General features: G+C 44.3%; 1 protein-coding gene across 4 annotated transcripts in view; it reads right to left on the reverse strand.

Annotated features, from left to right (window-relative positions):
- Positions 1–13,792, reverse strand: part of GGT5 (gamma-glutamyltransferase 5) — a 216,374-nt gene that overhangs the window by 42,634 nt on the left and 159,948 nt on the right. For all 4 annotated transcript variants that reach the window (XM_075320900.1, XM_075320883.1, XM_075320889.1 and 1 more), the window contains 3 exons: positions 5,462–5,601; positions 4,495–4,685; positions 2,549–2,643 (listed from right to left, as the gene is read on the reverse strand). In XM_075320900.1, coding sequence (XP_075177015.1) covers positions 2,549–2,643; positions 4,495–4,685; positions 5,462–5,601 — 426 coding nt within the window. The remainder of the gene's footprint in view (positions 1–2,548; positions 2,644–4,494; positions 4,686–5,461; positions 5,602–13,792) is intronic.

Here is a 13,792-nt window from a genome sequence, read left to right on the forward strand (position 1 = left end):
GCATAAATGGTTAAAATCGGAAGACCTCTATAAGAACGAGGTCAGACGTGGTGGATTTGAGGTGCAGATTCTCCAGCACAAATCTGGAGAAGTGTATTGTACATTTGAAGAGATCAATTTTCTTAGGATGTAAAAAAATGGCCTCCTCCTGTCCTCATTTGTTTCCTGGGAAACTGGTTAGAAAATCAGTAGGGGGGGGGGCACCAAAGGGCAGTTTTGCACAGGGCACTGTTCAGGCTAAGGCCCTGTGCGCACACTGCGTTTTTACCCGCAGTTTTTTTTTGCGTTTTTACTGCAGAAATGTCTTGAGAAAATGGTTGTAACCTTTCTGCAGACATTCCAGCAAAACCTATGGAAAGAAAATAGCTGTGCACACACTGCATTTTTTTCTCAAGAAAATTCTTTCTGCAGAATTTCTTGAGAAAAAGAATGTGCATGTCACTTCTTTTCTGCAGGTACCTGCGTTTTTTTGCCATAGATAAGGGACAGGACGCGCGGTCTGCACACACTGCACCAGAGGCACAGGCCTGTCAGTTTCCTGGATTTTGACAACTAGATTCCCTGGACCCTTTCCTAAGCTAATCCCTAGACGCTTCTGGCTTTCCATTTATTCCTGGACCTTACAGCGCCCCCTTCTGGCTCTGAGTTCTGGTAAATCACCTCTCAGGATCCCCCGGCCTTCTCTATGAACCACGACCCGTGTACTATATACAGTGTCATATCGTGCTAGATCTTTTACGTCACTAGAGGTCTCTTTTCTACAGCCTCTAGACAACCTACCTTTCCGTGTGCGGCCTCCTACTATAACACACAGGGACTCGTGTTCAAACCATATGTGCGGATATCATTTGAACCTTCCCTGACTAATAGTACCATGTGATGACACTACCACTTCCCTACAAGTGCAGCTCCTTCATGTCACAACTTATACGCTGTTCGTGATTACGCATACTCTTTGTGCATGTGTTAAGCACATATATACATTCTGCTTGCTGATCTCCAGTGATTCCTGTCCACTCTAGTCTGTCCGACCTGAGGAAGGCCTCTTGGCCAAAACGTTGCTCCTGGCGGACCTTTTGTTTTGTACAGCACTTCTTCACTTTTTCAAATTGAATAAAAGAAAAGGATTTGAAATCAACTTTCTTGTGTCCATCTTTTTCTCTTTGGGAAACATACAGTGTGCCGGAGTTATTCCTTTCTGTCTTCCAGAATGGCTGTATAGACAGACGGCCAGCCAGAATGCAGACAGCCAGAATGGATGTATAGACAGACACACAGAATACATACAGACAGAATACAGACAGCCAGCATGGATGTAAAGACAGACAGAATACAGACAGCCAGAATGGATGTATAGACAGCCAGACAGCCAGAATAGAGACAGCCAGAATGGATGTATAGACAGACAGACAGACAGACAGAATACAGACAGCCAGAAGACAGCCAGCCAGAATACAGACAGCCAGAATGGATATATAGACAGACAGACAGCCAGAATGGATGTACAGACAAACAGACAGTGAGAATGGATATATAGACAGACAGAATGGATGTATAGACAGACAGACAGAATACAGACAGCCAGAATGGATGTATAGACAGACTGACAGCCAGAATGAATGTATAGACAGCCAGACAGCCAGAATGATGTACAGACAGACAGGCAGGTAGACAGACAGGCACCCACTTTATACATCACACACACACACAGCACATAATATAATACATTACATATATGACACACAGCACATTATACTTACATACAGTTACTTCCTGGGCTCCAGGAGTTCAGTGGGTCTTTAGCAGCAGCATCTCCGGCAATTAAGGCGCCCCTCCCCCCTCTCTCTGGTGAAGAAGGGAGCAGACAGGACGCAGAGCCCAGAGAAGAGGAGGGCGCCCTCTGCTGGAGCCTGTGTACCGAAGGAGCAGCAAAGTGAAAGTGAATTGCTGCTCCCTGGGCGGCGGGCGACCCCTCTGCATTGTGCCGGCTGGCGCCCTGTGCGACCGCACCACTCGCACATAGGTAAAGCCGGCTGTGTGTGTTACACTGTGATGTAGTATCTGCACAGTCACTCTTTACCCCCAACCAAGAGCCACAATTACACTTGCCAAGTATCATCATGAATTACTTGTTTTTGAGTAATCGTAATGTTAAAGAGTAACTAAACTTTTGTTAATTTTTTTATGTCTTGTAGGCTTTTTAATTCTGTGCCAATTGGTTAGGATCCTGGTCCTGAGAACCCAATAGACAGTTCGGCTCCAGCTCGCCTTGCAAGATCTGAGTCTACGTAAACCTCCACTGATTGGAAAAAAAAAATACAGAAATCTCAGAATAAAGTGACACAAACAATCCAGCCACCACAAGAGCTTGCACCACCTAATTAGCTAGGGTGTTAAGTGTCAGATTACAAGGGTAGCTCAGCAATCTCTTGTGACCAGACATCCCCTTTAATTTCAACATACCTGTACATTTTTTAAAATACTAAACCCATTTTAATACATACCGAACACAAATACAAAAAAGGCTTGAAAATTAATGAGGCCTCACCTTCCTTCAAGGAAAGCATATGGATATTACAGAAATCAGCCAGCTGATTGTTAAAGATTATCCCCGTGCTTGGGGAATAAATCATTGAGCCAAATCTAGAAATTGGAAAACATAAAAACTAAAGTTAATGCAGAAATCAATTTTTCATAATCAGAATATGAAACCACATCAAATTTATTCTCAATTCAATACATTGATACGATATTGCTACAAAATGTCATCACGTTTGATCGGATGGCTGTCCACACTATTGAACCTAATATTTTGTATGGAGTTCTGCACAAAGTCCAAGAATTTCTTAAAATTCCATTTATTGCAAATTCTTTAAAAACATCGATATGTAGAAAAAAATGGGATAGCCAGTCCCAAAATCACATATTTACACGTTTTGATCATAATATTATTAAGATTACTATAGATCAAAACATGTAAATATGTGATTTTGAGACTGGCTACCCCATTTTGTTCTACATATCAATGTTTTAAAAGGATATGCAAAAAATTGGAATTCTAAGAAATACCTGGACACTGTGTTGGATACCTCTATTTTCGGATTTCATGTTTGACAAACATCTCTTCCATGCACCATGGTGGACACCTGTTTCCTGCTGAGTCTTATAGGGTGAACTGGACTTTTCTTGAACTCTTGTATGTAAAGTTTGGTGTCTGTCATCCTTATAGGTGTGATGTCCTAACACTAGGTGTCATAAGACACACAAATGGAGGAGTAGTGAGATGCTCTAACACTAGATGTCACTAGATACACTAGTGGAGGAGTAGTCGAACAAGCCAAAAGGTCAGGAACTGGGAAATCATGTCAGGTACATGGGGCCGATGTCAGGGTAAAAGCCAGGAGGTCATATCAGCTACACTGGGAGAGAGCGGAGCCAAGGTCAGGGTATGAGACAGAGGTCTGGAAGCCAGGAGATCATGTCAGGTACACAGGGAGAGAGTGGAGCCAAGATCAAGGTACGAGTCGGAGGTCAGGGAAGTCTGGGAGTCGAGTCAGAGTCAGGGGAACAGGCGGAAGAGGGTACTTTGATTAGGGTAAGCGGGGACACGATTAGGACAGTCACTTACGGGAATCAGAGACGCAACTGAAATACAGGAATTATCACCGGCGGCATTCCGGGTGGAGTTGCTCCTAAATAAAGCAGAGCAGTCACCCAGAAGGATGCTCCAGTGAACAGGCCCCTACCAAAACCTACACAGGGCCCAATGCCGGGAACAACCCATCCACCGGGGCATAACACAAAAACAAGGCATCGACTCTGCAGGAGAGCAGAGCACTACCAATGAGGATCATGACAATAGGACATCGATTAGAAAAGAGGGCATAGCGAAACTTTCTATAGTACTACCATAGTGCTTTACAGGGATAATGCACCAATGGGAATCTTTGTCCTGGGTGAATGAAAGCCTACCTACAGCTCTGAGAGAAGCTAAAACCCTACGGACTACCAGGCGCTACATTTCTCTCGTACAGGTGCAGTTGGAGCCTCCATATCATGAACGATGCTTAGGCAATATCCTATTTCCCCCACATCATATCACAAGGAGCATTAGAGAGAAAATATTCTGGGCCTCAACTGTGTGGGCACCAGCTTATAAGGACATATAGAAGAAGGTTGATCCCAGTTACCTTCGATTCTCATGAAAAGGATATACTTTATGCACTGTTTCTGTATCTCCAATCGCTAATTGCAATGTTGTTGTACCTCCTTTTATGCTAGTTGTGTGTTAAAATAATATAATTATTATTCACAAATCACTATTTTCTACAAGACAGCTAATACAAAAACTGAATGCATTCCATACATAAACTGCTTCATTGACAAAATTCTGGTATAGCTACTGTAGTCTTTGTGCACACAGCCTAAAATAGCAGCCATTCTCTCAGAGAAAATCCCAGCAAAGCATCATCAGAAAGCATTCCAGCCTCTTACACTTGATTGATGGAGCTTGTGACGGACACAGAGCTTCCATCTTTGGTGATGACAGAGAGGTGCGTCGTGCCAAAGGTCTCTGCATTGACAACTTCAGGCAAATTATAAAACTGGACATCGTGATCACCAGAGTCATCAATTTTGTTCCTGATTTTGTCTGCATAAGGTTTAGAGATGAAGGTCTCTATGAACTGTAGGTGAAAAGAGACAAAGAAATGATAATGGATAAAAGTAAAAAGAGATAAAAAAAAAACAAAAAACAGAAAAAAATGGAAAGCCGAATAACTTTACAAATAATTTATATTATTATTTTCTGGTAATCCTCACTTAAAGGGATTATTCAAGCTTGGGACAAAAGTCAGTAGTCACTCAGTGTGACTGCAGACAGCCAAATGGTGACAGCATGCATACTGCATGTTGTCACGATACCTCAATATTCCAGATGCGAAAATGTGGTCATGTAACTCCATGTATGTGATTTGCATACTTGCGGTCATGTGCCAACTAGGCTCTCCTGCATTTCTCCCATCAAAAAGGTACAGCTCCTGAAAAAGATGTTATGTGCACACTGACTTTTCTAAGGAGTCTTTGAGCAGATACTGAGCAGAAACTCTCCGCATCCTCCTCCAACTCTCAAAAACTGGGAATTTCTGCTTGGTTTCTGCTTTGAAAATGTAGTAAAAAAGACTCTGTGTGCACATTGCCTTTGGGAACTCTTATCGCGAAAGTCATGTAAGGAGTAACCAGAAAAAGCATGTCTTATTTTACTTTTCCATTACAGGCAAATTGATCTTAAACACTATTTATACATTCCGATTTTTTAAATAAATTTTTATAGTTTATTTTCATATACATAAGCATTACAAATCCAAAATATTACATGAAAGGAAGATCCTAAGTAGTCCCAGAAGAGTCCACTGGCCTGTCCTATTTATAAGGTTTGCTCATATTTTACGCATAGTCGTACCTTTTCCAAGTTGGCAGATAGCTCAGGATTTGTAAGTTTATCTCTGTGACCATTTGCAAATTTGAAGGCTTCTGCAATGCGATGGTAGGTTGTTATCTGGTCAGGTACATTCTGCATGGCTCTCTTATCAAAATTATAACCTAAAAACAGATGAAAAAATACAGTTTAGATTTGAAATTGAAATTTGTATTCATATATTACATCAATGTGTCAGGTTTCTACTCAGTTACAGTCTTTTGTTGCACAGTTATTACATTTACCACTATTGTTTAATAGTAACCTTACCCTAAATGACCTATTAGTCAATTGCTATAAAGCTGACTATAACCCTCTTCCAGTCCATTCTTCATGTGACAGGTCTTTAGATTTGTAATGTTTAGTTCAACTGAAGTAAAGCAATACTAGGGAGGAAATGCCAGGAGCACACATCTAACTCCTTCCTTTAGGCTATATTTTCAAGAACAGATTTTTTTGGCCCTGTGCTTTCCATATATAAAACAGACCGCTTAGATCCAATGTTAATCTAGGTGCATGTGAATATGTAAGGAGGTGGACTTTCCCTGAAGAAAGCAATCGCGTTGTAGTGATGTTTTATGAATTGGGTTCTGCGTCTTTGTAAATAATGTGCTCACAGCAGAAAAGAGGGCAACCAGTCCAGTTAGCCCAGGCCAACACATCTAATGCACCAACAGGATGCAGACAAACCTCTCAACATGATGGACACTTCACAGGTGCAAGGTAAATTACACACTAGTGGCGCGCATAGGGCACTGTTCACACTTGTATGCGCATGGTGTCCAGCCAGCAACCTATTACCACGCCCTTACTATTAGATTAGGCGGGTTACTCGGACATTACTCACTGCAGCACGCAAGGGACAGAGACTCCATTATGCACGGCCGTATGGGTCTGGCTGCACCCTGTATAAGAAAGTGCAAAAAATCTATCAACTATATATGAGGTATTAGTTAGTAAATTGGCCAATGTACATAAGCCTGCAATCCTCATCACGGATCCTCATGCTTGCAGGTCCCTACACTGATAAATATCAAAAATAGCAACAAAAAGAGGAGATAAAAACTCCCCCAAAAATGTAATATACTCACAGCAGAAAAGAGGGCATTACATTTTTGGGGGAGTTTTTATCTCCTCTGTTTGTTGCTATTTTTGATATTTATCAGTGTAGGGACCTGCAAGCATGAGGATCCGTGACGAGGATTGCAGGCTTATGTACATTGGCCAATTTACTAACTAATACCTCATATATATTTGATATATATTTTTTGCACTTTTTTATACAGGGTGCAGCCAGTCCTCTTAATACAGGCTGTGCATAATGGAGTCTCTGACCCTGTGTGCTGCATTTGAGTAGTGTTCGGGTAACCCGCCTAATCGAATAGTAAGGGCGTGGTAATAGGTTGCTGGCTTGACACCATGCGCATACAAGTGTGAACAGCGCCCTATGCGCGCCACTAGTATGTAATTTACCTTGCACCTGTGAAGTGTCCATCATGTTGAGAGGTTTGTCTGCATCCTGTTGGTGCATTCGATGTGTTGGCCTGGGCTAACGGGACTGGTTGCCCTCTTTTCTGCTGTGAGTATATTAAATATTTGGGGGAGTTTTTATCTCCTCTTTTTGTTGCTATTTTAAATAATGTGTCATGTAAACTGTGATATGTAGTAATGTAATGATTGTAATGTGACTTGACGTTTGACTATTTAATGCAATGCATGATGTATTTATTTGTAATGTACAGTAGGCCTAAAAGTAATATATTATAATGTTACATGTATGATGTTGTGCATTGTGAAGTTAAGAAGTTGAGTTCTGCCCAGTAACAAATAGCTAGCAGGGTCAAAAGTAGTTAAATGTTTGGACTAGCCCACTATGGGAGGGGGTAGTGGCTAGGATAAGAGACAATTGCTCCTGGAAGAGTTAGGCTAGGTTCGCACACTGCGTCTTTTTGATGCTGCGTTTTTGGCCGCTAAAAACGCACAAAAACGCACCTGCGTCGAAAAAACGCATAAAAAACGCATGCGTTTTTGCCGCGATTTGGTGCGTTTTTGGCTGCGTTTTGCTGCGTTTTTGATCTCTGCGTTTTGCTGTGTTTTTCCAATGCATTGCATGGGCGGAAAACGCAGAAAAACGCAGGAAAGAACTGACATGTCAATTTTTTTTTTTAACTCAAAAACGCAGGTAAAAAAAACAGATGTGTGCGGACAGAAAAAATGAAAACTCATAGACTTTGCTGGGGAAGCAAAGTCCTGCAGTTTTGAGGCCAAAAACGCACCCGAAAAACGCGCAAAAACGCCGAGAAAAACGCACTGTGCGCACATAGCCTTAGTGAAGACCCAGTGTGTGATAAATACAGACATATAGTCTGCAGGTCTGTCGAGGCCGTATGAAGTGAGTGACTTGTCGCAAACGGAGAAAAGAGACCAAAATGGAGATAACATGATCCCTGAGTGTTGACTGGGACACAGAGTAAGAACAACATGATGCTAGAGATCATCTTTTGAACAGAGCAGCCCCAGACAATAGGAGCCAGAGGATATGCCTCTAGGGGCCAGGCCCCTAGCTGTCCAGGTAACTGGAGTGTGACCGAAGTCGACTTGCTCTGGTGGATCCTTCTCAAGCGTCAGAGAGCATAAGATTCTGCTCTGGCACTAGTGGTTACTTCTTATTCTTCCTTCTCTAGAAGGAGAAGAGACATGGATATGAAAGCGTCTGGGAGCACAAGGCTCTACTTTGGCCATGGTGACAAGACCCCTGACCCTCTTCTCCTATCACTGGAGTTATGTTAGAGCTTGTTTTTTGCAAATTGAGCTGCAGATTTACTGAAACCATTTTGGAGTGCATGTGTCATTTTGATTGCTTTTTATTACATTTTTGGGGGAGGATTACTCTATTGTTTAAAATTGTTATAATTTTATAGATCAGACTTTTATAGACAAGACAACACCAAATATGTTTATATGTTTATTTTTTTGTGTAAACATACTCATGTAATAACGAATAGCCCCATGCTGGGCTTCATAGAAGGACTAAGATGGAATCCATGGCGACCTTCTGTAGGCTACCAGCTGCGATGGTAACCTATCGGCACCCTATAATCGCATCATGGGGATGATTTGAGTCAGTATGCATGTGGACCAGCAAAAAAAAGACATTTAAATGCTGATAACAGTGATTGACAGCAGCATTTAAATGGTTAAAAAGCAGCAACTGGAGCTAGCGCCAGTTACTGTTACAGATGCAGACAGACAAATGGATAATGATTGTTACCACATGTAAAAATCTACAATAGACTACCTCAGGGGGTGCATCTCAAAGATACATTTCACAAAATAATATCAAAACGTAATTTGGGAAACACCAGGGTGAAAGAAAATGCCATGCTCTTAGCTCCTCTCTTCTGTTATTACAGTGCCAATCTAAATTGGTGAGTCCTATTTCTCTGATTTCTAGAGACACAGTTTAACACAGTAAAAACTAACAATCATTAAAGAAACAACGTATTCAGTGAGTGCAATAAAGTGTACATGTGACGCCCTGGCCGGGCCGGGTAGTCACAGATAGGGCCCTGCTTTATACCTTTTCCTCACAGGTAACACACAGCCAACCACAAAACCCTAGTCACCCCCAGTCAGGGCTTGATAGACACACCAGGGGGAGGAACCAGACGGTTGGAAGATGCCCACCGAGGAGTCCTAGACAGCCCAGGGCAGCAAAGTTCAGAACAAGTCTAGAGTTCAAGTTGGAGAGGTATGTGGGCTGGAGCTGTGTGCAGCTCCAGCATAGGTGAGAACCCAAGTTGAACAGGTGCCAGGGCAGGAGCCCTGGTGCCTTTGGCTAGGAGGCAGACGACGGTCTCTGTCTGCAGGAGCCGGGAAGACGGCTCGGTGGAACCGAGGTGGACTGGGACAGGGTAGTGGCCCGCCGGTACCGACCCGGGGAACCGACTCGGAAACCGGAGCACAAAGGGGGGTACTCAGACCCTGAATCTAGGTCCAGAAGCGACTGGGGGCTACCTAAATAACTGATTGCGGCCATGACTAGAGGTCCTGTCCCACCCAAAGTCCCTAATAGAAGACAACAGCCCACCGAGGGAGATAAAAGGCCACCGCCACGGCTCAGAGATCCCACGGGGCAGCGTCTGCGGGCAAGGGCTCCTTAGGCCACATCCAGCTGGGAGTGGACTCCTGGAGTTGCAAGCACAGGCAGTCCACCGTTCTAAAACAGGTGCAGGAGAAAGACAGAGACCACCAGCCGGGTGGGGGAACCCGAACGCAGCCGGCTGTGGGCACCAACCACCATCACCTTGGTTTACCAGAGACTCGTGTGTTTACTAATAGTGCGTACACCAGCACCCTCCGGTCGCCCCATCTCCCTGCACCGCCAACCCCCAACGGGTCCCGGGGCCACCATCCCTGCCCACGGAGGGGTTAACAACTTGCTGCACAACATCTCCCCCGGGTGCCCCGTAACTGCAGCGTTGGTGTCCAAACTCACCACATACCGTGGGTGGCGTCACGAACTCCGTACGACTCAGCCCGTACATATACGTCCTACATCCACCATCCCATCACCCCCCTTTTTACTTGAAGTGACCGCGAGACCCCCCCCGGGTCTGGAGACCCTCGAGCCACCCACAGAAGGACCGGATCCGAGCAGCTTGGCTGCCGAGAGCGGGGCGGTACATACAAACATTTCACTACATGAATTTTTGAAATTGCATTACTACTATATAGAATGTATAGAAAATGTGAGGTCTTAGTGAACATTATGACCAAGACTGACTTCACACATCTGACATTCACAGTCCAAGTGTGGACTGCAATGTCTGGACTGGCTGTGGGTCATAGACATAGTATATATTGGCATTTATAAGGCTGTCATGTTTGGCTCACGAGACCCATGGCCATTCCCGACATTGGGGTCCATACTAGTCAGTCGATGAATGTCAGACATGTGAAATTGGCTTTAGGCTGATGCAGAAATGCAAGCACCACACCTCAAATCATCTCCAGGCCTTTTATGTGTTTAATTGAGAATGAAATAAGAAAGGAATTGCCCACACATGACCATAAAACAGCCTTTGAGTCAATTGTCCAATTACTTTTGGGGGCTTTAAACCAGGGTGGCATATGTAAAGGAGCTGATAATCCTAAACCCTTCATCAAATTTTAATGTGGATATTGCTATAGAAGGGTTAATAGTTTTCTATATTTCTATATTTTTAATACTTTTTTAGTACATTTAGTACATTTTGTTTAGTACATACCAGCCTCATAGTCTCATATTCAAGGTTTTATTTATGCTTAAATATTTTCTTATCTCCTATTCCAGTCTCTAAGGGCGGCTTTGCACGTTGCAACATCGCACGTGCGATGTCGGTGGGGTCAAATCGACAGTGACGCACATCTGGCGTCACTTTCGACATCGTAGCGTATAAATCCTAGATGATACGATGAACGAGCGCAAAAGCGTCATTATTGTATCATCGGTGTATTCTTCGACATTTCCATAATGCCGGTGCCGCGACAGGTACAATGTTGTTCCTCGTTCCTGCGGCCGCACACATCGCTGTGTGTAAAGCCGCAGGAGCAAGGAACATCTCCTTACCTGCCGCCGGCTGCTATGAGAAGGAAGGAGGTGGGCGGGATGTTTACATCCTGCTCATCTCCGCCCCTCCGCCGCTATTGGCAGCCTGCCGTGTGACGTCGCTATGATGCCGCACGACCCGCCCCCTTAAGAAGGAGGCGGGTCGCCGGCCAGAGCGACGGTCGCAGAGCAGGTGAGTGCATGTGAAGCTGGCGTAGCGATAATTGTCACTACGCCAGCCATCATAAGATATCGCACCTGCGACGGGGGCGGGGACTATCGCGTGCGACATCGCAGCATCGGCTTGCGATGTCGCAACGTGCAAAGCCCGCCTAAGTCTCTGAATCCCCAAGACTTCTACCGTAGGTCATATTTGACGCACGGGGATGAAACTGGTGAACTTCCAATCAAAACATTTCATTCAGTGTTACCTTGGTTTGTAAATGGTATAAGTTATGCGTGTGTGGAGCCCCGCCACTGCAGTTTATGGAGTGCCTGGGGCTGATGGTAGATGCAGTCAGATGTTGTAGCCTCCTGAGAGTGAGGCTGGCCCCAGGGCCCAGTGTAAGTGTGTAGTACCACAGGTCGCAGAAGAACTCATACATAGACAGAGATGTCTTTCAGGGTTTTTACTCACTTTCATATGGTAGCTGTGAGTCAACCCGGGCGATGCTATGATGAACCAGGTGGAACCAGGTATCCCTTCGGCTGATGTAGGGGTGACTGCTGACTCGCCTTCCTAGCCCTTCTTGTTTTGAGGTAACCCCGACTTGAAGTCCTTTGGGATCACCCAGGGAAGTCGCTACTGCCATTCTCCCCTTTCTGGCCCGTTTGCTGGCAGCGTGGACCAAGGTTAAGATGGCTCCAGGCTCGATCCTCCTTATGGGCCCCCTCGTTGCTGCTGATGCTGCGGACTCTGTGTAGGTTGATGAGGCACATACAGTGCCCTCACCAGCAGGTTTGGCAGGCCAAGTAAATGGGTTCCTGCTCTGGGGATTTGTTTCCCCATGCGGGCTTGGTCTACCGGTAGTCTCCTTACTCAGCCACCTCTGCACTAGGTGGATTTCAGGCAGCACCACTGGGTAGCCTCTCTCCCCCGCCAGCAGCCACTACAGGTGCAGGGTCTGAGCATGTCCTGATCTTCTACTCCACACCTCAGACGCGACTCCTCCACTCCTACTCCTTCGACTGCCACTGCACGCTCTCTGTCTCCAGTCCCACTACCGACCACTAACTGGGATGCGAGGGCCACGCCCCCTCTCTGGGACTGCCGAGGGGTCCCCTCTAAGCTGTGTGTGTGTCCTGGTTACTTCATGTCTGTGTGTCCACACTCTAGTCAGCCTCTGGGATTTCCTGTTTTGTACTGACCCAGGCAAGGGTACAATACTCAGTGGTGCCTGACCTGGCACCACACGTGCACAGGTAAATAAACAGGAAACTGATTTTGCTCATAACAAATGTGAATTTCCTTTCTCCAAGCGCTTGTTATCTGCAAGGCCCAATTCAATTTGGACCTCACTGGTGATCCCATAAACTGATGTTTGGTTCAAAGCAGAACAGCTACAATACCCTCAAATGAAACCTAAAAGTCAGGACTTTATGTCCATGTCCATTATATACCTATAACTTGAATATGTTTCAGTAAACAGGTAAAAAAACTAAATTTAATTTGTGTCAGTGTACATATATGGACCTAACTGTAATATATATATTATATATATATATATAATATATAAAGCTGAATGTGTGTATGTATGCGTGTATGTCCGGGACTGGCATCTGCATCGTCGCAGCTACAGCCACAAAATTTTGCACACTCACACTTCTGGACCCCGAGAGCGGCATAGGATATGTTTTGAGGGGAAATTTTAACCCCGCTCTTTACAGTTATTCGCCAAAAAACCTGCCTTCATTAAAGCGAATGGAGCTGGGAGCCACAGTGCAGCCAGAACTTCAGAAGAATGCGCAGCCACGGCCTTATATGGCATGTTGGCGTGTCACCATGCAGCCAGGGAATGAGACAGACACAGACAGGGAAAGAGGCAGACACAGACAGGGTAAGAGACAGACATAGACAGGGTAAGAGACAGACACAAAGAGACAGACACAAAGAGACAGACTGACAGGGAAAGAGACAGACAGGGAAAGAGAGGGAAAGAGAGACAGGTTAAGAGATAGACACAGACAAAGTGACAGAAACAGACAGGGAAAGAGAGGGAAAGAGACAGACAGGGAAAGAGAGGGAAAGAGACAGACAAGGAAAGAGAGGGAAAGAGACACAGGGAAAGAGAGGGAAAGAGACAGACAGGGAAAGAGACACAGGGAAAGAGAGGGAAAGAGACAGACAGGGAAAGAGACAGACAGGGAAAGAGATAGATAGAAAGACAGGGAAAGAGATTGAGACAGATGGAGAAAGAGACAGAGACAGACAGGGAAAGAGACAGACAGACAAAGATAGAGAGAGAGACAGAGAGATATATACAGAAGGGGAGACAGATATAATTACATTTCTATCTATGTTTTGTGGTTTTTGTGTGCAGAATACATTTTTGTTAATACATTCTATTTTGTTAACAGCAGTTATTAACCCGGGTAGTACAGCTAATATATATATATATATATATATATATATATATATATATATATATATATATATATATATATATATATATATATATATTTATATTTATATATATTACTTTTTAAGTAACTAAATGGTTAATCTA

Source organism: Anomaloglossus baeobatrachus, chromosome 1 (genome assembly GCF_048569485.1).
Source record: "Anomaloglossus baeobatrachus isolate aAnoBae1 chromosome 1, aAnoBae1.hap1, whole genome shotgun sequence".
Lineage (NCBI taxonomy): Eukaryota > Metazoa > Chordata > Amphibia > Anura > Aromobatidae > Anomaloglossus > Anomaloglossus baeobatrachus.